We start from the raw sequence: 25,218 nt of genomic DNA on the forward strand, positions 1-25,218 counted from the left end.
GGCTGATAAGTTGGCGGAGCTCAGCTAGATGGTGGAAGAAACCGCTGCAGTTCCACTGGAGGATGGTATTGTCCATGGATAGAAAAGGCGTGAAGGGACTGGGGAGGCAGATTACGCCTCCTGGGCCCCTGCTGCTACTGAGTCACCACCTGTACAACAGCCATCCACTGCGTCCGAGGGACTGGCGAGATCCAGGTCCTCAGCAGACGGCAGAATCTCCACCTCGTCCTCAGACGCAGAGCTTGTAGGAAGCGGCGGGACGGGTGCCACTGCAATGTCGGTATTCTTGGGGACGTTCTTTTGTGTCTGTTTCTGTTTCCCTCGTTGTGCCTTCGGTGGTTCAGGCTTGGAGGGCTTCACAGGGTCAGCTTAAGGGACGGACGACGACCGTGAGGCCCTACGACCAGGGACTGGTGGTTAGTTGAGCCACTTGCGGGTGTCTGCTGTGCCGCTGGTCGGAACTTGCGAAGGGAGGTCCCCAAGGGACCCCTTTCTTGCGAGAGGAGCCGAAGAAGTCTTACGCTTCTCCGGCTGGGAAGGGGGACTGATGTCCCCGATTGTTGTGGGGGTGTTGCTCCTGAAGTAGATGGAACAGGAGCAACAGGTTGTGAAGTGCCCCCCACAAGCAAGGGGGCTGGTGGATGCTGACCGATCTTAGAGCCGATTCGTGATGATGCGAGAACCGTCGTTGCAGCAGCAGCGTAGGTTGACGTCATTGCCACAGGATGGAGCCGCTCGTATTTCCGTCTAGCCTCGGGGTAGGTCAGGCGGTCCAGGGTCTTATATTCCATTATCTTCCTTTCTTTCTGGAATATCCTACAGTCCAGCAAGCAGGGGGAATGGTGTTCTCCGCAGTTAACACAGATAGGAGGCGGGGCGCATGGAGTATCAGGATGCGAAGGATGTCCACAATCCCGACACGTGATGCTGGAAGTACAGCGAGATGACATGTGCCCGAACTTCCAGCATTTAAAACACCGCATTGGAGGGGGGATATATGGCTTCACATCACAACGGTAAACCATAACCTTAACCTTTTTGGGTAAGACATCACCCTCAAAGGCCAAGATGAAGGCACCGGTGGCTACCTCGGACCCCGATGGACGCACCGGACGAAGTGAACACCTCGTCGTCCTAGGTTGGTGCATAGTTCATCGTCAGACTGCAGAAGAAGATCCCTGTGGAATATAATACCCTGGACCATGTTTAAACTTATATGGGGAGTGATGGTGACGGAAACATCCCCCAACTTGTCACAAGTGAGCAACCTCCGTGACTGGGCAGAGAATGCTGTTTTGATGAGAACCGACCCAGAGCGCATTTTTGACAAGCCCTCCACCTCCCCGAACTTGTCCTCTAAATGCTCCACAAAAAACTGAGGCTTAGTTTGCATAAAAGATTCACCATCGACCCGCGTACAGACAAGGTACCGGGGTGAATAATCTCCACTGCTGTCTTTAGCCATGCGTTCCTCCCATGGAGTGGCCAGGGAGGGAAATGATCGTGGATTGAATTGCTTGCCGTTGAGGTTAGACCTCGATCGCCTAGAGACTGCTGGTGGAGGCCCACCAGCGAGAGATGATGTACCACTCTTCATTGCGGGTCATCCACCCTGATGCCACCCACTTCGACCAGGGGCTCTCCCCACGGGCGCCACCCAGCCGCAGCAAAGACCACCTGGCAGGATGGCCTTTTCCGGGAGTCCCGATGCCTCAGAGGGATAGGCATCGACTCCTCGGCATACGTGGGGAGGTAGCAGCTCAGGCATCAGCAGTGCGATCCCTGTGTAGTCAGGGGGCTACCACCAAGAGGGTACATGACAACCCCACCACAACGGACTGGCTACCATGCTGGATGTCGGGTGTCGAAATATCCATGTACATCACGAGGGCAAAGATGGAAGTGCACAATGGAGGGAATGTATGCTACCCAGAACACACTGCAGCCAATGTGGCTGGACGCTCGATGGAAGTCCAACTCCATGACAATATCGGGTGTGCCAGATCTTAGGGCAAGATGGATATATAATACACCACGTAAGGCGTCCTTCCCCAAATGGTACGCACTAACAGAAAATTTTGAAAGAGAGTGGTCAAAACCCTTAGGGTACCAACACATTAAGGCCGAAACATTTGAGACTCCTTTTAGTTGCCTCTTACGACAGGCAGGAATACCGCGGGCCTATTCTTACCCCCGAACCCGCAGGGGGGTGTTTGGATGGCAGACGAGGGAAACTAGATAATCAATCGTACAGTGACCCTGACGAAAAGCACCCTGGCATGGAGCCAGTAGGCCATGTGACTCCAGGACCCAACACAACCGCTGACTTACCATACATTCTAACAGCTTACAAATAATGTTGGTGGGGCTGATGGGCCGATAGCTATCCACATCAAGTGGGATTTTGCCGGGTATGAGTACTGGAATGCCATTGCACCAGATCCGGTTGAAGATGAAGAGGAGATATTACTTGTAGTTGAACGAAGATGTCTGATCATCTGACTGTGGATCTTATCTGACCCAGGAGATGTGTCAGGGCAATGTGCAAAGATGCTGAGGAACTCCCACTCTGTAAATGGAGTATTATAGGTTCAATGTGACATTCATTGAACTAAAGAGCTTTCCTTTCCATTCACCGTTTGAGGGTGCAAAATGATGGGGGATAATTCTCTGAAGCATAGGCTCAACCACAATGCTCAGCAAAGTCTTCAGCAATTGCGTTTGGATTGGTAGATAACACGCCATTGATGTTAATGCCAGTCTGATCTTTGTCCAGACTTGGGAAAGTGACTTATGGCACCCAATGGTCGAGACGTACCTGTCCCAACACGCCTGTTTCCGTCTTTTTATAAGATGGTCAACGTGGGCAGCAGCCCTTCAAAAGCTATTAGCTGCTCTAGGGAAGGGTGCTGCTTATGTCACTGTAGAGCTCGCCAACGCTCTTTAATGGCCTCAGCGATTTCCAGCGACCACCAAGGTACTGACTTTCATTGCGGGCACCCTAAAGAACAAGGGTTCGTGTTTTCTGCCACAGAAACGATCGTTCTAGTGACCTGCTCAACTACCACATCGATGGTACCATGTGGGGGAGTTTCAATGGTGACAGCAGAGGTGAAAGCTTCCCAGTCTACCTTGTTTAAAGACCATCTTGGTAGACGTCTGGGGGAATGGCGCTGGGGGAGTGACAGGAAAATGGGAAAGTGGTCACTACCACACAAGTCATCGTGGGCTCTCCAGTTGACAGATGGGATAAGTCCTGGGATGCAGAGTGATAAATCAGTGGCCGAGTAAGTGCCATGAGCCACACTGAAATGTGTGGAGGGCCCTTGTATTTAAGAGGCAGAGGTCGAGGTGAGACACAAAAGTTTCGACATCTCTACCTCTGCCATTAAGCACAGTGCCACCCCACAAGTGGGTTATGGATGTTAAAATCTCTGAAGTAGGAAACGTTTAGGGAGTTGATGAATCAGTGCAGCCAATGTGTTCAGGGGTACTGCACCATCTGGAGGAAGATGTACATTGCTGACAGTTATTTCCTGTGTCATCCTGATCCTGACAGCCACAGCTTTAAGAGAGGTTTGAAGGGGCACAGGTTCACTGCATACTGAGTGCGGTACAGACACGAACTCCACCTGACACTATTTTATTCACTACGGTTCTTGTAATATCTCCTACAGCCACAAAGCGCAGGGGTTCGCATTACCAGGAACCAGGTTTCCTGGAGGGCAATGCAGAAAGCAGGTGTAAAGCCAAACAGCTGCTGTAGCTCAGGCAGGTGGTGGAAAAAGCCGCAACTGTTCCACTGGAGGACGACGTTACCGTAAGGCTGGGAAGGTATGAAGCATGCTTGAAGGCGGGTTAAGCCTCAGGGTCACCTGCTGCCAATGACTGAGCATTTGTATCCATTCCTATTGTGGATGAGGCATCAGTGGCATCCAGGTCCTCAGGAGATGCTGAGATCTCCACCTCATCCTCAGGTGCAGAATTGGTAGGTGGTGGTGGTGGTGGTGGTGGTGGTGCCACTGGAGGGTTCTTTTTCTTAGCAGACTTTTTTGTTTGTTTGCCCTCTCACTTCTCTTTAGGGGCTTGCTGGGAGGACTTCTCTGAAGTAGCTTCAGGCACAGAGGAAGAATGTGAAGCTCCTCATTTAGCAGCTTTTGGCTCCTTTAGCCACTGGCGAGTGTCTGCTGCGGCATTAGTGGAGACCTTGGGAGAGATGGTCCCAAGGGATCTCTTCTGCGCGAGATGAGCCAGAGGATGATGTTGCTTCTCCAGCTTGGGGCAGGGGACCGATGTCCCCTGCGTTTGTGTGGTCCTTGATCCTGAAGTAGGTACTTATGATGGCGATGGTAATGTAGCTGCAGCATATGTGGACATCAACTGAGTGGGATGTAATCATTCAAATTTACGTTTAGCCTCTTGATAAGTCAAATGGTCCAGGGTCTTGTACTCCCATGACTTTCCACTCCTTTTGGAGTACTGTGCAGTCTGGTGAGCTGCGGAAGTGCTGCTCACCGCAGTTGATACAAGTGAGAGGAGGTGCAGAGAAAGTATCTGGATGCAGTGGACATACGCAGTCTCGACATGTGACGTTGGAAGTGCAACAGGAAGACATATGCCCAAATTTCCAGCACTTAGAGCACCACATAGGTGGAGGGATGTATGGTTTAATATCACAGCAGTAAACCATCACCTTGACCTTCTAAGGCAATGAATCACCCTCCAAGGCCAAGATGAAGACACCAGTAGCGACCCTTTTATCTTTGGGTCCCCTGTAAACCTGCCAGATAAAATGAACCACCATTCTAGAGTGGCGTGGAGCTTGTCGGACTGCAAAGAGGAGATCGTGGTGGAAAATAATCCCCTGGATCATTTTGAGGCTTTTATGGGGAGTAATGGAAACAGGAATATCACCCAGCTGGTCACAAGCAACTGATGTCTGGGATTGGGCTGAGGATGCTGTCTGAATCGAGACTGCACCACTTCTCATCTTTGCCAGTGCTGTCACTTCCTCAAACTTATCCTCAAGATGTTCAACAAAAAATTGAAGCTTCATAGGTAGAAAGGAGTCCCTGACCATTCTGCTACAGACTAAATACTGAGGTGAATATGGGTCTCTTCTTTCTGTTGCACTACATTCCTCCCATTGTGTAGCAAGGGAGGGAAATGATTTACGATCATATCTGTCAGCATTGTACTGGATCTTGCCCTTCTTAGAGACTGCAGGTGCTGTACAGTCACCAGCAAGAGATGACTTAGTACACTTCATTGTGTGTCAGCCACCCTAATGTCACCGACTCCGATCAGGGGCTCTCCCCATGGGCGCCACCCAGCCACAGCAAAAGCCACCTGGCATGATGACCATTGCTGGGAGTCCTGATGCCCCAGGAAGACAGGTATCTACTCTTTGGCATACGTGGGCAGTTTACAGCCCAAGCATCAGCAGTGCTATCCCTGTGTTGTCAGGGGACTACCACTAAACGGGTACATGATGGCCCCACCCCCAACGAACTGGCTACCATACTGGATATTGGGCTCAGAGAAATCTAATACTGTCATGGAGGCAAAAGAGTTCAGGAGACAACGTAAGAAGATGACATACCCCGGAAAGTGTCCTCATCCAAATAGTTGAATTGCAGGTGGAGATGCAAAGCCATCACAAGAGGCTCAGGAGATCAAATCTAAGGGCACTACGGATAACTCATGCACCACATAAGGCATCCTCCCCATATGGCCTGTGCTTCTGTAGAATTTGGAAAGGCAGGTCAAACCATAAAATGGTAACTGAACTAATAGGGCCAAAAAGTGAGAGACTCCTGTTAGTCACCTCTTACAACAGGCAGGGATACCTCAAGCCTATTCTAATCCAGACCAGCAGGGGGAAGCAAAGTTGACACTCGTCATATTGCAGAGATGCTAAGTCACTGATAGGCACAACAAAAAAACTTCTGGCCCATAAGTCTTTCGTCCAAAAACACACACACACAAAAGACTGCAACCACACTGTGAGCAGCAGCAGCACTATTGCATGATGGGGGTGGTGACTGGGCAGCGGTAATGAGGAGGCTGGAGTGGGGAGGGATAGTAGGGTAGTGGTGATGTACAGCACAGTGCTTCTGGGATGAGTACAAGGATGAGGTGCAAAGAGGGTAGGGCAGCTATGTGCTAACAGGGGGTTACACGGTGGGCAGGGGAGAGGTGGGGAAGAGGCTACCAGAAAATAAGACAAGTAAGAAGACTGGGTGTGATAGTGGAACGAGGGCTGTATGGTCCTGCAATGGAACTGGAGGGTGAATAGGTGAGGACAATGGCTAATGAAGGATGAGGCCAGGAGGGTTATGTGAATGTAGGGAGAGTTCCCACCCTCACAATTCAGAAAAGCTAGTGTTCGTGGGAAGGATCCATATGGCACAGACTGAACGAGTCATGGAAATGAAGGGTCATGTTTGGCAGCATTCTCAGCAACCACGTGGTCCACTTTTTTTGTGGCCATTCATGCAGGCAGATGTATTGTCGGTTGTCATACCCACATAGAATGCAGCACAATGGCTGCAGCTTAGCTTGTAGATCACATGACTGGTTTCACAGGTAGCCTTGTCTTTGATGGGATAGGTGATGCTTGTGATGGTGGTGGGAGAATGTATGGGACAGGTATTGCATCTATGTCTATTACAGGGGTATGAGCCATGAAGTAATGGGTTGGGAGCAGGGGTTGTGTAGGGATGGACGAGTAGATTGTGTAAGGTTGGTGGACAGTGGAATACCACTGTGGGAGGTGTGGGAAGGATAGTGGGCAGGACATTTCTCACTTCAGGGCATGGCGAGAGGTAGTCAGAACAATGGTGGAGAATGTAACTCAGTTGCTCCAGTCCTGAGTGTTACTGAGTTACACGGGGAATGCTCCTCTGTGGCCAGATAATGGGAGACTGCAAAGATAAGGCATGAGAGATTTGTTTTTGTACAAGAATGGGAGGATTATTACGATTGGTGAAGGCTTCAGTGAGACCCTCAGTATATTTTAGACTAAGAGGCTGTGGGCTATAAAGTACACTTTCAATTTTAACCACTTTTTAAAAGTAGCATTGTTACAAATATTAATATTAGATTGCAAAGCCAGGCTAAAAAAATTTCTTAGTGTATAAAACCGAACAGATGTAAAGGCCCCTGAATATCAAAATTTAGCTTCTCCTTCATGACCACTGTCTTCTTCATACAAGAGATGGTCTTCACTGCCCGTCAGAGCATTACTTGTGCTGTACTTCTCGAAATATTTGACCATAATGTCTTCTCTTACTCTACACCATGTCTGTCTTTTCCCTTGATACACTTGATTGATTGTAGGCCTTTTCAATGCTCTCTCTGGTGATAGTCCTTGTTGGGTTTTGTCTGTAGCATGTCAACTGAATTTGGTCAGAAAAAACGTGACAGCAGAATTGAGCCGCAACAGACCCAGCCGCAGGTGGTTGGGAGTATCACATGCTGCACACCAAAACATGACCGACTGGTGTTAGGCATCATATAGCAACAGCCAACACTGCAGTACATTAGTGGAAGTTCAGGAGCCTTTCCTCACCTGCCAACAGTCGTGTTAAAATATTTGCCTGAAGCCCTCAACGAATACAGTCTGGAATGTATAAACATTCAGCCATTCGTGTACTAAATGATTCTTCTCTCAATATCAGAGCAAACAACACCCACAAGCCTGTGACACCCAGAGTGACATTCCTAGAATGCAGTATGGGGTCAGCTGTTTGAGCACTACACAGGGTAGCCTGCTATGAGGCATGAGGGAGCAGGCTGCTCACTGGAGGAAGTTCACGGCCATCATCAGTTGCACCACTGTGGTGTCATCACTGTCGCAGCCAGAGACTGCTGACAGCGGCATTGAGTGACCCCATATTCAGCCTTGCTCCTTGCACTCTCAGCAATGCCAGATGTCTACTATTTCACATGAGAGGCAATTGGAAGCCTCTACCAAGCTGTTCCTGATGCACTATGGTTGAGGGCTGGAAAAACAAAAGCAATTAAACGTATCTACAGTCGCCCTGACGTCTCATTTCACTCTCCACATGTGACAATCCAAGAGTCATGCAGCACTGATGTCAGAACTTTGTCATCTCTTTGTAGACCTATGTTAGAACCTACACCTTATGTTACAGTGAATCAAAAACAAAAAAAAAAGAAAGTTCTTATATTTTGGTCATGGAAAAGACATCTGACAGTCGTGAATATTATGAAGTAGACTGTATAGCAAATAGAGAACACATGGATATTTCTATGCTTAGAGGTAATGGAAGATATGATTAGTTTGTGATTGTTAGATGTGCACAGTGTAACCTCAAGGGTCACTAAGTGCAATGTATGAAATCACTTCTAGGAAAAGGTTACACATGTAATCTCTTGGGCCATACGACTAGACAGTGCTGGGAGTCAATACGGCTCATAATTACACATAAGAATAAAATTAATGTATTTTGTCTTCTTGTCTTGTGAACGTTAGTTCTCAATGTGAGTATTGTCAAGGACAAAGCTTCAATAAAACCAGACACATCAGGTGTGTCATAACCAGAAACAGTATGCATATTATTAGAAAATGTAGCACAATTACTAGCAGAAAATAACAAACTTTGTAGGTTGACAAGATCACTATCGTTCAACAGAGTGTAAATTTGTCAGACAAAAGTTTAATTGCTACTTGTCCTGGTAAAGCAACCGACAATGAGCAGCTCTTCACCTTCAGTACCTTGCTCAGATGCAAGGTTGGTCTAATGAAGTATTATTGACTGTTCCAAAGAGACTAACAGGGGAAGTATAAACATATTTAGGGTATACAGGAGCTCTGAAGGGAGCCACAACATTCCAAGAATTTAAAGAAGGGTTAATTCAAAGATATATGGAGCAAAATATTGCAGACGCTATAGGGAACAACTAGCAGCAATAACTAAAAAAACAAAAAACTGTGGAACAATTTGCAGATAGGATGACGAAAATTAATGCATTAGGGTAGGAAGCTGAGGTCACTGACAGTTTGCAAGAAGCAGAGCAGAGGGTCTTCAATTCTTTTTTAAGTGGACTGACTGCATGCAGAAATGACAAAGTGTGTGTGTACAGGATGTCCCACAGATTTGCGCACAGCAGTGTGGTTAACTACAGAGTGTGAAGAGATCAATTTGTTGACTGGAATGTAGGGCAAATGGACAGTGTTTGCAACTAATATAAAACATTTCAAGTTTGGACAAACAGGCCATGTAAGGACAAAGTGTCACCAGCGTCATGGTGATGTGAATAAGTAACAGTTTTAAAAGTAGGGACAAGTAAGGTATTAAACACTAGCTGGGACCCCTGGTCCACCTATGGTCTTCCTAGTAAGGCTAGATGCTACAAAACTGTATGCAGAAGTGGATGTGATAAGAAGAATAGTAGGGAAAAAGGATTCCATGATATTATGGGACACACAAGAACATGTTTCAGACACCAGTAGCGATCTGGTGGAATTAAAGCAATTGGACCCACCACAGCACAGACTGCAAGGAGTGGGAATAAAGACATCACACCATTAGGACAGTGGACTTAGGCATCCACCTGGATACGGCTTAATTGAAACAATAATTAGAGATTGTGGCACACTAAATTGAGACCTATGACATGATTCTGGGATTAGATTTCTTTTATCAGCATTGTGCCATAATCAACTCCCAGCTACACAGGGTGGAACGTGGTAGAAAAATGGTTCAGTTAGGTTAAGTCAATGTAGAGAGGCGGCAAGGAGCGTGTTGCGAAAGGTGAATCAATTAAACCATGAACACCCATAGAAAGACTTGATACGCATGATTATGTATCTAAGGGTACAGGGAAATTACTTTGGGTCACTGTTGAGTCTAGCTTGCTGGTAGGAATTTTGTGTGTGATGGAACCATTAGAAGAGAATGAAGTATTAGATCAAGTGGGTTGCTTATTTAACAGACATATCATGTACATACCTGTTTCTATGTACCATTTAAGCACATAGGGCATATGATTAACAAATCATTTGTTAATTGCTAATATGAATATCTTGGAGGAAGAAGAAGAATGGGACATGTGGGGAGTCGGCCATGGAGAATTGCCAGCAAAAAAGAAGCCTCTAGAGGGAAGCAATAGGAAACAGGTAACAAAACTACTTTTGGAATTCAATGATTTATTTTTTCCAAATGAACCAGTATCAAGTACACATATTACACAACACTACATACCAATAGGAAATAAATCCTCAGTCTACCACAAACCATACAGAATAGCTAGGAACTTTCAACCAATTTTGGAGCTATTAGAGATGAACAGTTGAAAGATGGACTGTAATGTCAGCGGTGGGTAGGAATAGTTGTGCAAAAAATATAGGTTTTGGTTTGATTACAGACACCTAAATGTGAAAACCATAACAGATGCCTACTCTTTCCCAAACATCACAGAAACTATGGATAATTTAGAGCTATGCTAATGTTTTTCAACAATGGATTTGAAGAGTAATTATTACCAGCTAGAGCCTGCACCACAGGACTGACACAAAACAGAATTTCTGGAACCCTGGGGCCACTACTAAATCAGACGGATGCCATCCTCATTAAAAATGCACCTGTAACAGTTGAGAGATTGTTGGATGCAATACCCAGAAGTCTGAAACCATGGCAATGCTCAGTATATCTTGGTGACGTAATTGTCTATGGAAGTGATATCAAACAGCATATGCAGCGATTAAGGGAAGTGTTCTTAAGGTTAAAAGCACTGAAGTTAACAATGAGTACAGAAAGGACATACCACAAGATGGAGTTAAGACAGACCCAAGATTAATTAGAGCTGTATGGGAATTTCCTGTACCTTAATCTGTAAAAGAGTTGCAATCATTCTGGACTTGTGAACTATTACCAGTGGTTGACAAAAGGATATGCCAATATTGCCCGAAGGTTACTCAATTGTTAAAAGAAGGGTACCAAGTTTGTGTGGTCAGAACAGTGCCAGCATGCTTTTGAGGAGTTAAAAGAAGCTTTAACATTGAGTCCAATTGTGGCGTTTTCTGATTTTAATAGCGAATTTGTTTTATTATGTGATGCATGAAACCATGCACCAGGCTGTATCTCATCAGAAGAGGCGGAACGTGCAGAACATTCAGTAGCTTACGCTCAAGGCAACTGAATTCTGAAGAATGAAATTATTCCACAATGGAGAATGGACTCGCATATTTCAAATTTTATCTGTACGGTAAGCATTTAGAGTAATAACAGATCATGTGGCATTAAAATGGATGTTGAGGTTAAAGAATCCTTCCCGAAAGGTTGATACGACGAACAGCAAGACTAAGATTTTGAACTTGTGCATCAAACTGAGAAGAAGCATGGAAATGCAGATAGCTGAAGTAGAAAAGCAGCAGTGTTACATATTACTCAGAATATCAGGGAACTACAAACCCAAGTAGAGGTCTTGAATACAGAAGTAGTTATTACAATGGTTGCAGTCCATAGAATATAGTGTTTCAGCTAGGGGTAAATTTGTTGCAAGAGGAGCAGTATTTAAAGCGTCTAAGGAAAGTACAGAAGGAACTGTTCGTTTCAGAATCTGAGTGCAAAGACTTGCCCTTTAATTTGGAGTACCCACAGCAACAGTGAAAACTGATGGAAGAAAAGTTTCCATTTCCATTTCTGTAACAATAGCAGGGAAACAAGCACATCATGAGTGCTACATAATTCACACACATCTCATCAAGTGGGGAATACTGAAGTAATTTGTAAGACTAAAAACTCAGCGACTGTTATTAACTGCAAAAGATGAAGGAAGATATGTTGAAATGGAGGAAGCAAAGTTACAAAAATGCCACCGAGAGAAAATCATAGTCTGTCCGAGTATGGTAATAAGAGTGGGGCTGGATTCCTGTGCAGTGAAATTGCTAATGGGACAAAGTAGGAAAGAGAATGCAAATAAAAAGTGGTCCAGCCACAATCGTACTTTCAGCAGGTCAAGGCACATGGATTGTACCCTAGCTTTGAGAAGATGGTAGTAGCAGCCACTTGTTTCAAGAAATGGAGGGGCACATTAACGAGGGTAGAATGAAAGGTGAATGCCTTCGTATTAAATAGAACAGCATTCTACATAATGCGGCCTACTTTCTGCCTGTCCACCACGGCTGCAGGGATAACTGGGAGAGGTACATTAACGAGGGTAGAATGAAAGGTGAATGCCTTCGTATTAAATAGAACAGCATTCTACATAATGCGGCCTACTTTCTGCCTGTCCACCACGGCTGCAGGGATAACTCACTTGAGTATTTCCCAGTCACATTTCTACTGGCCAGAGAAGCCCATGGAAGTGCCACCTGCCACAAATCTGACCAGCTTAAATAAAACTCTAGGGCCAGAACTAAAGTAATCTATAAACACAGTTCTGAACCAGCAGGAGGGACCAATCTCCATGGAAACCTTAATGCAGCATATAAATTCATACTGTGAAAATCAGCACTGGAAAAAGACAACACTGACTATTGTCACTAGTTCTGATGAGCCTGGTGGTGTTCTGGTACATAGAAGATAAAGAACACCGCCATGTTCAGACCCAGCCATAGTTCAGATTCCACTGCGTTGGATAACCAAAACATAAAAGCAGCAGAATGAAGCAAGATGCACAGTGATATAATATGAACAATAATTTATTTATTTTCGCTTTTAAGTGGGGAGTAGAGAGTTGGAAATGACTGTGCAAGGAGCATATTAATGAAATTAGTACCATGGTGTTCCAGTGAAGGTGTAGGGCAAGCGGCCCTATGGAAATGTGTAAGATTCACTGAAAGGGTTAAGGTAACTAATTGTTAGAATGATACTTAAGAGGCAAAATAAGGCTGGAAATAACTGTCGCCAGTAACTCTGATGTAATAGGTAGTATAGTTTGGTCAACCCGAGGGACAGAGTCTTGTTAAAAAGGTCAATGTAGTGTATCAACCATCAATGGCAGAAAAATATGCCAGAGCAGAAGTGAGTTGAAACAGAGCCAGCTGCAGACAGGTGAGAGTGGTATGCATTGCAAAGCAAAACATGGGCAACTTTCTTTGCAAAGCAGAGCCAGCAGGGCATAGTATAGCAACAGCCAATGCTGCAACATGCTAGTGGAAAGACGTATGTTTTTCATCACTTGTCACCAGAGTACTATTTATAACACATGCCTTAAACCCTAAACAATCCGGAATGTCGAAGTACTCAGCAGTTTGTATACTACATGATTATTGTCCCACTATCACAGGCTACACCACATGCCTGTGACACACAAGAGTGGCATCCTGGAATGCAGTGTGGGGTCCACTAGGGCAGCCTGCCCTGAGTCACAAGCAAGCTGCCTGCTCACTCTAGATGCTAACTTCTGTGAAAATGTGTCAGAGCTAGACATACAGCAGGTCTCCAACAATAAAGGCCACTCTGCCAAAGCCATATGCACACAGTTTACTTTGATACAACACGTCCAGTGGATGCTTCAAGCTCATATGCCAGTTGCCGTGCAGTACTAAGGCAGTCTGTTGTGACCTTACAGCCAAATAACAGTCGTCTCTACTGAAGTCACACATGGTCGACCCTACCCTGGGCTTTGCGATACAGTTTCTGTTTCTATGAGCTGTCGCCCCACCCAAGAAACAGCAGAACCATTCACACTAAGCCACCAGGACACATCAAGTTTGGACTGTCCTGCTTCCTTTCTTTCTATGGCACTCCACCGCTGAGTCTAGTATGCATTTTCTCTGTGTCAAACTGCACTGTCTGCAGTTGTGTACATGGTGATTGTGGATGTAGGGTCACCCAACAAACACTACCTGATTTCATACATGCCCTGACATCATTGACATAGTTGTCAGTTGACCAGAATGCCATCTTCCGTGCAGAACATGATCATATGGATGTCTGGTTGACAGTTTGTAGGACTGTATCATGAATTGAACGCAGGACAGGGGTGTTGTGGTTTGTTGCTTTAATTTTGGATAACAGTGTAGTTTTGGCCATTTTGCATTCAGTCCTCAATTTGCACATGTAGTATTCATTGTTTCACTTCTTCCATACTAGCATGCCACTCACAAATGGCTCTTTCTGTTGGAGGAGGACCAAAATGCCACTCAGCTACTCTGTTTCCATATTGTTCTGCATATGCTATTACCTTCAATTTATAGTCTACATCTTATGAAACCCTTATTTTTTCCATTAGGAAACTCCTAAAGAAAATACTCTTCTGTTACCAATAATACAAATGACTTTCAGTTCAAGTTCACTGGCACTGTAGGCTGCAGTGACACATTATAGGCTAGACAGTTTTCTGGGTTTGTGATGGTACGGCAGGAGGGGGACAGTGTTAGCAAGCTTGTGAAGATCCAAAACTCATGTTCGTCGCATCAGTGCACTGCTGCTGGCAGTTGAATCCACTGTTGCCAGATAGAGATAGGTTCCCACAGCATTGAATATATGGCCTGTTTTAAGCCTGCAGAAATTTTACATCGTACGAATTTTTTTGAAGATAAAAGTGTGTCGTACTCCATAAAATATGGTATGCTTTTGTTCTCTCTAAAATATAAGGTCAAACTGATGATGTTTCCTTGTGAGTGACACATTCTGGGTTTCAGTGGCCTGCCCTTCTTTCCTAACCTTCCTGTATCTGTTACTAACTCTTTCCAGATGAAGGAACTAATAATTCCAAAAGCTAGGGAAGTTCCTTGTACTTTTGTGTGCATGTATTGTCAGTACTAACTATTTCACCTCCGGAAGTTAAGTGGAGGCCAGCCATTTTGTCTGACCAATTTGTAGTTTTGAGCCATTCCAAAATGTAAGCACACAATTAAAATATAATTTTCTGAACCTTATCTTTGTTTTTGCATCGTGGTTTATCTGTAGTATCTATTTTCCTGTCTGAGGAGGAAAAAATGTAAATAATTTCCCTCATCTACTTTTTGAAAGTTACAAGTAGAGGTTACAATGATATGAAGACTCTTTGTCGTAACATTATATACCTAACTTACTCATCAGTATGACACTTCCTGTGTGATGATTTCAACTGCATAGACCATGTTACAGAATACATTGTGTTTGGCTACAGTGTTAGAGGCATTTTAAGTTTATATTTAGAATGTTTGCTGCCAGATATGGAAGTAAAAATACTGATTAAGTTGTGATATCCAAAGAAGAATATAACATCAAGGATTCTTACTACACAGAAGGTAGGTCAGGAAGAATGTTTAAATTTTTTGTTAGTTAACTTCAATCTAAACAATTTTTTTAAGAAAATGTACAATAAAGCAAAGAATTTATGGGGTAAATATTTTGTGTATGAAACAATAAAAGTTTCATTTGCTAAACAGGTTACAGAGTAATACATCTGTATATGAAGGCTGGTGCATTGTTACACATTACTAATGTTACCTTTCTGTTGAAGGTAATGGATAGAAAGTTTAAGAGACTGAGATAAATTTTGCAAAACTATATTCAAATCAATTACAACTGGTTCAATGCAGAGAAAAAGATAATAAAATGTTGCAAGACTTCAGAAGAAAGGAAAGAGAGCAATTTAGCAAATGTCTAAATTTAAAGTAAAGGAAAAGAGGAAGAAAGAGTTGGGAAGAGTGTATAAAAAAGAAGTAAATGTGCAACGACACATGTCACTGGAGTGTAATCATCAGAACTCTATTTAGGTTTATACTAATCCCCATAAACTTTAGGAAAGGCAGTGAAAAGATCAGAATAGCTACATCCAGACAGCCCAACTTGGAAATATGTAGTAACAAACATTTTAATTGTTCCAGTGCAACAAATTCCATAATGTTGAAGCAAACATTAACACAAACTGAATAACAAGGTTTCAGAAAAAGAGAAGCAAACAGTTGAATTTTTTTGCAACAGAGATGACAAGCTGTCAAGCACCTGACAGATGGTGTACTAAATTATTTAAAGATCCAAAGACTAAGATGCGCAGAGTGCTGCAAAAACACTACATAGTATTTTCAGCTCAAGGAGCCTATAAGCAATTTTATGCAGATACAGAAATAGGGCAAATAAAACATTCTTTTATTCATTACACATTTTTTTGGTTTTGAATACACCTCAATGTATGCATGTAGGTATCATGCCAACTCTGTTTATCTGGTGAATGCACTGAAAACAGCATTTTTTCTTCAGGTAATGAGTTACTGGAACATGTGGTCTACTGTTAATTCATGTATACTATGAACTCATGAAAGAAGTGTAAAAGCTATAACTCCTAAACTTCACTTCACATTAAATAATGAAGTTCACTGACAAAGAAGTAAAATGGAAAAAATGGATTGATGTTGACAGGCAACAAAAACGTAAAGTAGTTAATGGTACCATCATCACTGATGTAATGTCTGAAATTGATAAACAAATTTTGTATTTAATATTTCACTGCTTCATTAAAAACTCACAATCTGGATGCTGCGGAAACATTTCATCATGCCATCATCACTAATGAGATCTAATACATTGAAGTTTCTATTGCTGTGTTCCTATATAGATTACAGCTGATTTAAAGAAGATCTCATGTGTCAAAAAAGTTGACGATTTGTTGAGATGGCTGTACTCCCCTATTTGAAAACAAGTACATGTTATCCAGTTTGCGTTCGAAAGTATTTAAAGTGGAAATGGACTGCTATTCTTTGCTGCATGTCATGGCAAAGTTGGTAGTACAATGAGGAGAGGATTGTGGAACCAGACGAAAAAAAGAAAATGGCATTCTGGCTGATTTTTATGAATGCGCACAAACTCAAATTCAAGGAAAAACCACGTTTGCTGGACAACTAAGTGAGCATAAATTAAATTCAGGTCAAACGTTTTGCTCATATTGAAAACTATTATTATTTCTTACCATAAGCTATCATAATACTGTTGACCCAACCAACCTGAAGCTTGAAAAAAACCAAACATCTTCTCATAACTAAGGATGCAACCCTTTAAAGATGTGCTGGGTATTCTGGTGTAAAATTATTCTTGCGGGCACCAAATGCTGCAGATGAAGACAATTGCAACAGATGCTGGCAAAGGCGTGGATGTTGATCTGATAAATCCTGGATTGTATGTCACTGCAGAAATTTTAAATGAGAGAGGTATAAAACAATTTCAATGGAATCTCTGAAAATGCAGAAGCTATGGTAATGTTTTTGAAACCCATTCCAAAGGCTACAATTTTTTCACACAATACAAAAGTGACAGCACTTTTTGTTAGAATAGAACAAATCTGAACATTAATAAATCAACTAATGATTATTGAAAAAGCAACAGGTATTACTTATGTGTTTAGAATTGGAACAAACGACTGTGTTGCTTCATTATTTTTTTTTTAAGACGAAAATGTAATATAATGAAAAACTGAAAGACTTGTGTGTTTAAATCACATGATTTATTTATAGTTTTAGTTTTTTAGATTATCAAAAGTTGCACTATGAATGACACTATTTGTGCGAGCCATGTATAGAATCTATGGAGCCCAAATGCAATTAGTTTTTGACTTTTATCTTCTAGATTACAAGTTTTAGAAACAATTACTGCATGCCTAATTTAACACATTCCTTATGTATTTGTAATTTAAAGCAAGGGTGCAATTCAAACAATTTCTGATTTAAATATAATTTTAAAAAATTCTTTCAGGAGCTATTTTTAATTCCACACAGCTAACTGTATGAACACATCATTCATTTAGAAAAGAAAATGTTACTATAACAATTAATGAAACTCACTTTTCATAGGTGTGATGCCCAAGAGGAAACTTATCACACTTTCCTCAGCTGAATTCTACTTTTGATTCAATTGACCTTTAATGAGTAAGTATACTGTTGTATTCCATAAAGAAATAATTGCATCTCTATCCACTGCGACTACCAGGAATACTGATTATACAACAAATTCAAATTATTTCCAACATCAATTGGTGGATATTTAGTGCTTCAGCCATTTCTACACTGAAGTAAACAAATTTATTAACTAATTTACAGATTCTGTCAATTCTTCATTGCGTTTTCTTCATACAAAATTAGTTCTAGAAGCTATGCCCAATTTTTGATAATATTTCAATGCACCCTTTGGGTCGATCAATTAAAATTATTTAAACCAATACCTCAGAACAAGAGTAATTAGCTTTTATGTAGGATAACTGTCACAACACAGCTGACCCCGACACTACTACTAAAATTTTCTGAGAAATAACCGTGCACAGGTTACATTAACCTCTCAACAGAGCCACATCATTTTGTGACAAGAAATTAAAAATCTTCTGTCATTTACTTAGCCATAACCTTACTGGGGGGATCAGAATTTTTTTGAGAAAATATTAAATTCTTTATAAGCTCAACAACTAAAGACAATATGATTCATTACTGAAGACTTAGCACACATTCACAGAGTTAACTGCATTGTGAAAAATGTGTACAATACCAATATGTGTCAGCAACATCTGTGCACAGACACTGCGCTTAACAGACCAAGTATTATTTTGAACATTATACATACTGTTTCATTATACATACTGGTTAGACAGAGATGAAAGGAAACACAATTTACCAGTAAAATGAAAAAAGATAATGCATATGTACCCTTTTGCAGCTATCACTTAGTTGGTATATGGTTCATGGCATATTACCTAATTTAAATACATAACAGATACAAATAAGAGAAACTTAAATAATCAATGAAATATTATCCTTCACTATTTACAGCAGTCTCCCAATGCTGGGATGACTTTTTCATTCTGTAACTGTAGAAGTCACCAGGTTTTAAGGCAAAGAACTCATTAAGCAAGGCTATGAGCGCATTTTCATATGGATAGGAAGTTCCTTGCAGTTTGTTCAATTGAGAGCAGGAAAGGAGAAAATCTGAGGGTGGAAGATCAGTTGAATAAGGTAGGTGTGCAATGACTTCAAAACCCAACTCCTGTGTACTGTTTTTTTATCAGTCTAGCAGATTGTGGGCAGGCATTATCCTGGAGTAGTGTCTTCCTGGTCATTGTTCATGTACAGCATCTGCAACCAATCTCAGTTGTTGACAGCAAATGTCAGCAGTAATCAGTGGTTACAGCTCAAGGATGCAATTCATAGTAAACTACACAAGATGTACATTATCTTTTGTTGGTTGGTTGGTTGGTTTTGGGGTTTGATGGGGGCTGAACATTGAGGTCATCAATCCCCAGTTAAAAACAGACATACTTGTAAAAGGCCCATACAGGAAAAGTGTAACCTCTGCACCCAGAGGGAGGGAACACCAAGGGGTACAGAGCTAAAATGAACACCACAATAACACAAAATAGAGGACACTTAAAAGGAGCAGAGCAAATAGCTGACTAGAGTAAAACAGACTACAGTGGTTGATGGATCACGTTAAAGGTCAACCACTCAACTACAAACGAAGAACCTCCAGTTGGAAAGTGTTGATAGAGGTACCAACACAACTTGTTACCATAAGAGACACTATTTTGGTATCCATGTCACATTTAAAAGTTGCTGGAGTGGGTCTAGCCTGAGAAATCATGTGATAATGCCCATACTAGGGTGAGTGATAAACCCAGCTGCATGGATAAAACATAAAACTGAGTCAGCTATAGAGGCATCATCACTGAGAATTAAAGGAAGTGCAGCTGGTAAATTAAAGGACTGCCGCAAGGGGCCTAAAAGGGGGCAGTGCATCAGAAGATGGACCACTGTCAGCCCTGGATCACAGCAATACTTGGACGGGTTCTCATGACAAAGAAGATAGCTGTGGGTCAACCGCATATGTCCAATTCGCAGACGGCAGAGAACAACTGAGTCCCTACGGGTGCTCCTCAAGGATGAGTTCCATATGGCCGTGGATGACTTTACCATGCGGAGCTTGTTTGGCGTGTTCAAGGCAGACCATTCAGAGCTCTAGACATCATGCACCTTGCGATGTATGGCTGACTGGAGGTCTCTTTCCACGAGACCAAGAAGTGGTGGCCTGCTTGGCCAATCGACACGTTTGTTTCCTAGAATGCCGATGTGGCCGACACAAATGTCGCTGAACAACCACATTTGGTGAGAGCAGAAACAGCATCTTGAATACCGTGCACCAAAGAGTCCCAAGAGAAACACTGGTCGAGTGCTTGCAATCCACTCAGGGAGTCACTGCATATGACAAATGACTCCCCAGGGCAGGAGGAAAGGTGATCGAGTGCACGATAAAGAGCAACCAGCTCTGCAGTGAAAACACTGCTCCCGCAAGGCAGGGAATGCTGCTCAACGTAGTCGCTGTGGATGAAAGCAAACCCACTGCATCTATCGACCACAGAACCATCGGTGTAGACTACATCTGCATCGCAAAACGAGGCAAGAAGAGCCAGGAATTGTTGACAAAGACTGGCAGGTGGAACGGAGGACTTGGAGTCACAGGACAAATCCAAGCAAAGACGCAAGTGAGGAAGGGACCAAGGAAGGGTAGACGAAGAGGGCTGGAAGGATGGAGGAAGGGGAAAGGACTCTAGAGACGAGAGAAGGGAATGAACGCAGACTGCGATCAGGAGACCTGACCCAGGCTGCCGTCATGGGGAGGGGAGTGCAGAAGATGGAAAAAGGAGCCTGCGGTTTGGGTGGTTGGGCGAGGCATGAATGGGGGCAATGTACGACGCAAGCAACTGTTGTTGGCGGAATCGCAGGGGAGGGATTCCAGCTTCTACAAGAAGGCTAGTCACCGGACTAGTGCGGAAGGCACCTGTCGCCAGGCTGACACCACAATGGAGAATCAGGTCAAGGATCTGCAACATTGAACGTGCTGCTGAGTCATACACCACACTCCCGTAGTCAAGACGGGACTGGACTAAGGCCTTATAGAACTGTAGGAGGGTTGTTTGCGCAGCCCCCCAAATGGTGTGGCTGAGGCAGCGAAGGATGTTGAAGTGCCGGCAGCACCATTGTTTAAGCTCGCGAAGATGAGGTGTCCAATTGAGCTGAGCATCAAACAGCATGCCAAGGAAGCGATGTGTTTCCTCAATACGAAGGAGTTCATTGGCTCTGGATGGAGGTGGACCATTCGATGATAACAGAAATGTATCACTCGGGTCTTGGAGGCTGAGAACTGAAAACCATGGTAGGACGCCCAAAAATGTGCCTTACAGATAGCACCCTGCAGCCGCCGTTTAGCAACCCTGACGCTTGGGGAACTGTAATAAAGACAAAAGTCATTGGCATATAGAGAGGAACAGACCGATGAGCCCATCGCAGCCGCAAGACCATTAATCACCACCATAAAGAGGGGAACACTAAGAACCGAGCCCTGTGGCACACCGTTCTCCTGAATATGAGCAGAGCTAAAATAAGTGCCAACTCTGACCCGAAAGGAGCGATTGGAGAGAAAACTCCGTAGAAACATCAGAAGTGGACCCTGTAAGCCCATTCGTGCAGCGCAACAAGGGTATGATGGTGCCAGGTGGTATTGTATGCCTTCCGAAGATCAAAGAAAACAGCAAATAGATGTTCTCGCCGAGTAAAAGCTGTACAAATAGCCAACTCTAGCGAGATTAAATTGTCGATCGCTGAGCGGCCCTGATGGAAGGCCCCCTGTTGCTGGGCTAGGAGGGCCCAAGCTTCAAGGATCCACATGAGCCGCTGACTCACCATCCGTTCCAAGAGTTTGCACATAACGTTGGTAAGGCTGATAGGGCGATAGCTATCAACCACCAGCGGACCTGCACCATGTTTCAGCACCAGGATGGTAATGCTATCCTGCAAACGAGTTGGGAAAACGCCCTCCGTCCAGATGCGGTTAAACAGGGCGAGTAATTCACACTGACAGTGCACCGAGAGATGGCGAAGAAACTGGTTGTGAATTTGTGGAGAGATATCGGGGCAAGCTGTAAGGGCACTTTGGAACTCCCATTCACTAAATGGGGCGTTGTATCGTTCCCAATGGTGCATGCGAAACGACAACTGCGTACGCTCAGCCTGCTCTTTAATGGTGCAGAATTCTGCACTCTAGCCTGCTGTCGTGGAAATATGAGCGAAGTAATCTGCCAGATGTTCGGCGATGGCGATTGGGTCAGTACAAAGTGTACCCCGAAGAGAAAGGCAAGGGACAGACACATGAGGGCGAAAGCCAAAAATGCGTCGAACCTGCGACCACACCTGAGATGGGGAGGTGTGAGAACCTATGGTGGCAACATTCATTCCCAGCAGTCCTGTTTGCTCCGCCGGATTAACCGCCGTGCCCAGGCCCGAAGCCATTAAAAGGCAACCAAATTCTCTAGGGGAGGATGACGCTGGTGTCGTTGCAGGGCTCGCCGGCGGTCCCGGATAGCTTCTGCAATCTCTGGTGTCCACCAAGGGACTGACTTACGCCTTAGGGTACTTGAAGAGCAGGGGACAGTTGCCTCAGCAGCAGAAACAATGGTCATAGTGACCTCGTCCACTGCCAAATCAATATCACCAGGAAGCAGAACAATGGCCATAGTAGCTAAGGTGTAGGCTGCCCAATCAGCTCCACGAAGAGACCATCGTGACAGCTGGTCAGGGGGTTGGGATTGAAGAAGAGAAACCAGGATAGGAAAGTGGTCGCTACCACAGAGGTCGTTGTGAACCCTCTAACTGAGGTATGGAAGAAGACCATGGCTACTAAGAGAGTGGGCAATGGCCGAGTATGTGCCATGAGTCAAGCTAAAATATGTGGGAGCACCAGTGTCAAGGAGGCAAATGTCCTGCTGTGCCAAGAGAGCCTCAACATAGCTACCCTGGCCCGAGATCTGGGCCCCACCCCATAAAGGGTGGTGGGCATTACAGTCCCCCAAAAAGAGGAATGGCGGGGGGAGCTGCGCGAACAAGGCAGCTAGGTCGGCAAGAGGGACAACCTCTACCTCGAGGGAACAGATGGTAAGCTTCATTCCTGCCCGGATTCGAACAGCCACAGCCTCGAGAGCCGTGTGAAGTGGCACTAGGAACAGTGGCAAGAACAAACACAGACACCAGACATCCAGTCGCATTCTACGCGGTTCTTATAGTAACCCTGGTAGCCACGGAGGGAGGGGGTCTGCCAAACAGGAAACCAGGTTTCCTGTAGAGCCAGACAAGTGGCAGGGAAGCAGCACAAAAGCTCTTTCAACTCAGCAAAGTGGTGGAAAAAACCACGGCAATTCCATTGAAGGATAATGGTATCCAACTGTGAAGACATGAGAGAACATGGGGGGGGGGGGGGGGGGAAGCTTGCCGCCACCAATTGCGAAGTAGCCTGATCAACTTCCATAGGAGCTGTGGGTCGAGCAACATTTAGCTCCTGAGTGGACGCTAGATTCTCCACATCATCTTCAGGTGTTGTGGTGAACTCCATTTCTGTCTCTATGTCGTCGTCCTTTTGCTTTTTCTTCTTTTTGGTAGGGTCCCATTTGTCGTTCAGTTTATCAGGCTGGGTGGGCTTTTCCGACACAGTCTCATGGACCGACGAAGACCTGGAAGCCCTACGGCCCTCAGGTGGTGGCTTTTTCAGCCACTGGCTGACATCTGGAGGGGGCAGTAACCGTGGAAGGGAGGGCACTAAGCGATTCCTTCCTCGCGAGGGGAGCCGGAGGAGGCGGGCACTTCTCCAGCTCAGAGTTGGGGACTGAAGTCCCCAAAGAAGGAGGGGTTGTTACTCCCGATGTTGATAACAGGGGAGCAACAGAAGAGGGTGTTCCCCAACTACCTGGGGGGCAGGAATATACGACCGGGCTGGAGGGCCCACAAAAAGTGGCTGAGCTTGTGACCTCATCGCCAGGGATGGTCACATCGAAGCTGCTGCAGCAAATGTCAGTGAAATGCGAAGGTGAAGTTGGTGGTACTTGCGTTTGGACTCTGTGTAAGTGAGCCTGTCTAAGGTCTTATACTCAATAATCTTCCATTCGTTTTGATAAAACCGTGCAGTCTGACGAGCAAGGTGAATGTTTCTGGCCGCAGTTGACACAAGCAGGGGGCGGCGAACATGGGACGTTGGGGTGGGAGGCACGTCCACAATCCCGACAGGTAGAGTTGGCATCACATCTCGATGACATATGCCCAAACCTCCAGCACTTAGGGGGGACGTAAGGCTTAACATCACATCGATATATCATCACCTCGACCTTCTCAGGCAGGGTGTCACCCTCGCAAGCCAAGATGAAGGCGCTGGTGGCGAACCTACTATCTTTAGGTCCCCTGAAGACACGTCGTACAAAAAGGACACCACAGCATTCCAGATTTGTACAGAGCTCGTCATCAGACTGCAAAAACAGATCACGATGAAAAATAAGTCCCTGAACCATATTGAGGCACTTATGAGGCGTAATGGAGACTGTAACATCACCGAGATTGTCACAAGAAAGCAATGACCGTGACTGTGCTGGGGATGCTGTCTGTATGAGGACTGCTCCAGACCTAATTTTAGACATGCCCTCAACTTCTCCAAACTTCTCCTCTAAATTTTCCACAAAAACTGAGGCTTTGTGGTCAGATATGTGTCCCCATCTGTTCGGCTACAAACCAGAAATCGAGGAGAATACGTCGCACCAGGTAATTTAGACTGCCGTTCCTCCCCTGGTGTGGACAGGGAAGGGAACAATTGAGGGTCATACTGTAAAGCATTGAACTTTCCTTTCTTAGAAACTCGTGCTTGCACACTATTCGTATTTCATTTCATGGTGGTCCCACAAGCAGCTAGGGGAAGGAATGTCCACCCAGACAGAGCCCCGCTTGCCTGGGTAAGCCTAATACAACCAGGGGGCGGCAGGTTCCCCAGAGGTCACCCCCTAGCAACTGTTCTACCTCAACAGCCATACATCTCCTAGGCATGCAGCACACCTTGAGATTGAGGTTTTTTTTTAATAGAGGTTTATACCATCCTCGCGACCCAGGCAGTTAAGCCAAGATCCCCGGGCTCTGTACCATACAACGTTCCACCGTCACGCCTTACAGTGGTCTTTGAAGCATGCTCAGAGCTTACGGTATTGAGTTCCCCAGCTCAGGGACCCCTGGGCTGCCAAGCCCGTACCCAACTAAATGCTGAGCCCCCAGAGGGGCATTATCTTTTGTGGATGCTTTTTGCTGCTGCTTTGTTTGGGCTCAATCATTCCTTTCTTTTCCTTATTTTAGCACAAAGTCACCATTTCTGATCAGCATAACGATAGAGGGCAGGAATGATTAGTGTTGTTCACAAATAACTGATTACAGGCACGCAAGAATGCGAATATGGCCATCCATTTTTATGATTTTGGTTT

At 44.6% G+C, this 25,218-nt stretch overlaps 1 protein-coding gene across 3 annotated transcripts in view; it reads right to left on the reverse strand.

The window, feature by feature from the left end:
* Positions 1 to 25,218, reverse strand: part of LOC126427194 (uncharacterized) — a 110,004-nt gene that overhangs the window by 31,287 nt on the left and 53,499 nt on the right. Inside the window, exon 1 of one of the 3 annotated variants that reach the window (XM_050089423.1) lies at positions 16,873 to 17,009. The exons of the other annotated variants lie outside the window; for them this stretch is intronic. Coding sequence (XP_049945380.1) covers positions 16,873 to 16,875 — 3 coding nt within the window. The 5' untranslated portion in view covers positions 16,876 to 17,009. Of the gene's footprint in view, positions 1 to 16,872; positions 17,010 to 25,218 lie in introns of those variants that run through there. 3 annotated transcript variants of the gene reach the window in all.

This window comes from Schistocerca serialis, chromosome 11 (assembly GCF_023864345.2).
Source record: "Schistocerca serialis cubense isolate TAMUIC-IGC-003099 chromosome 11, iqSchSeri2.2, whole genome shotgun sequence".
Taxonomy (NCBI): Eukaryota; Metazoa; Arthropoda; class Insecta; order Orthoptera; family Acrididae; genus Schistocerca; species Schistocerca serialis.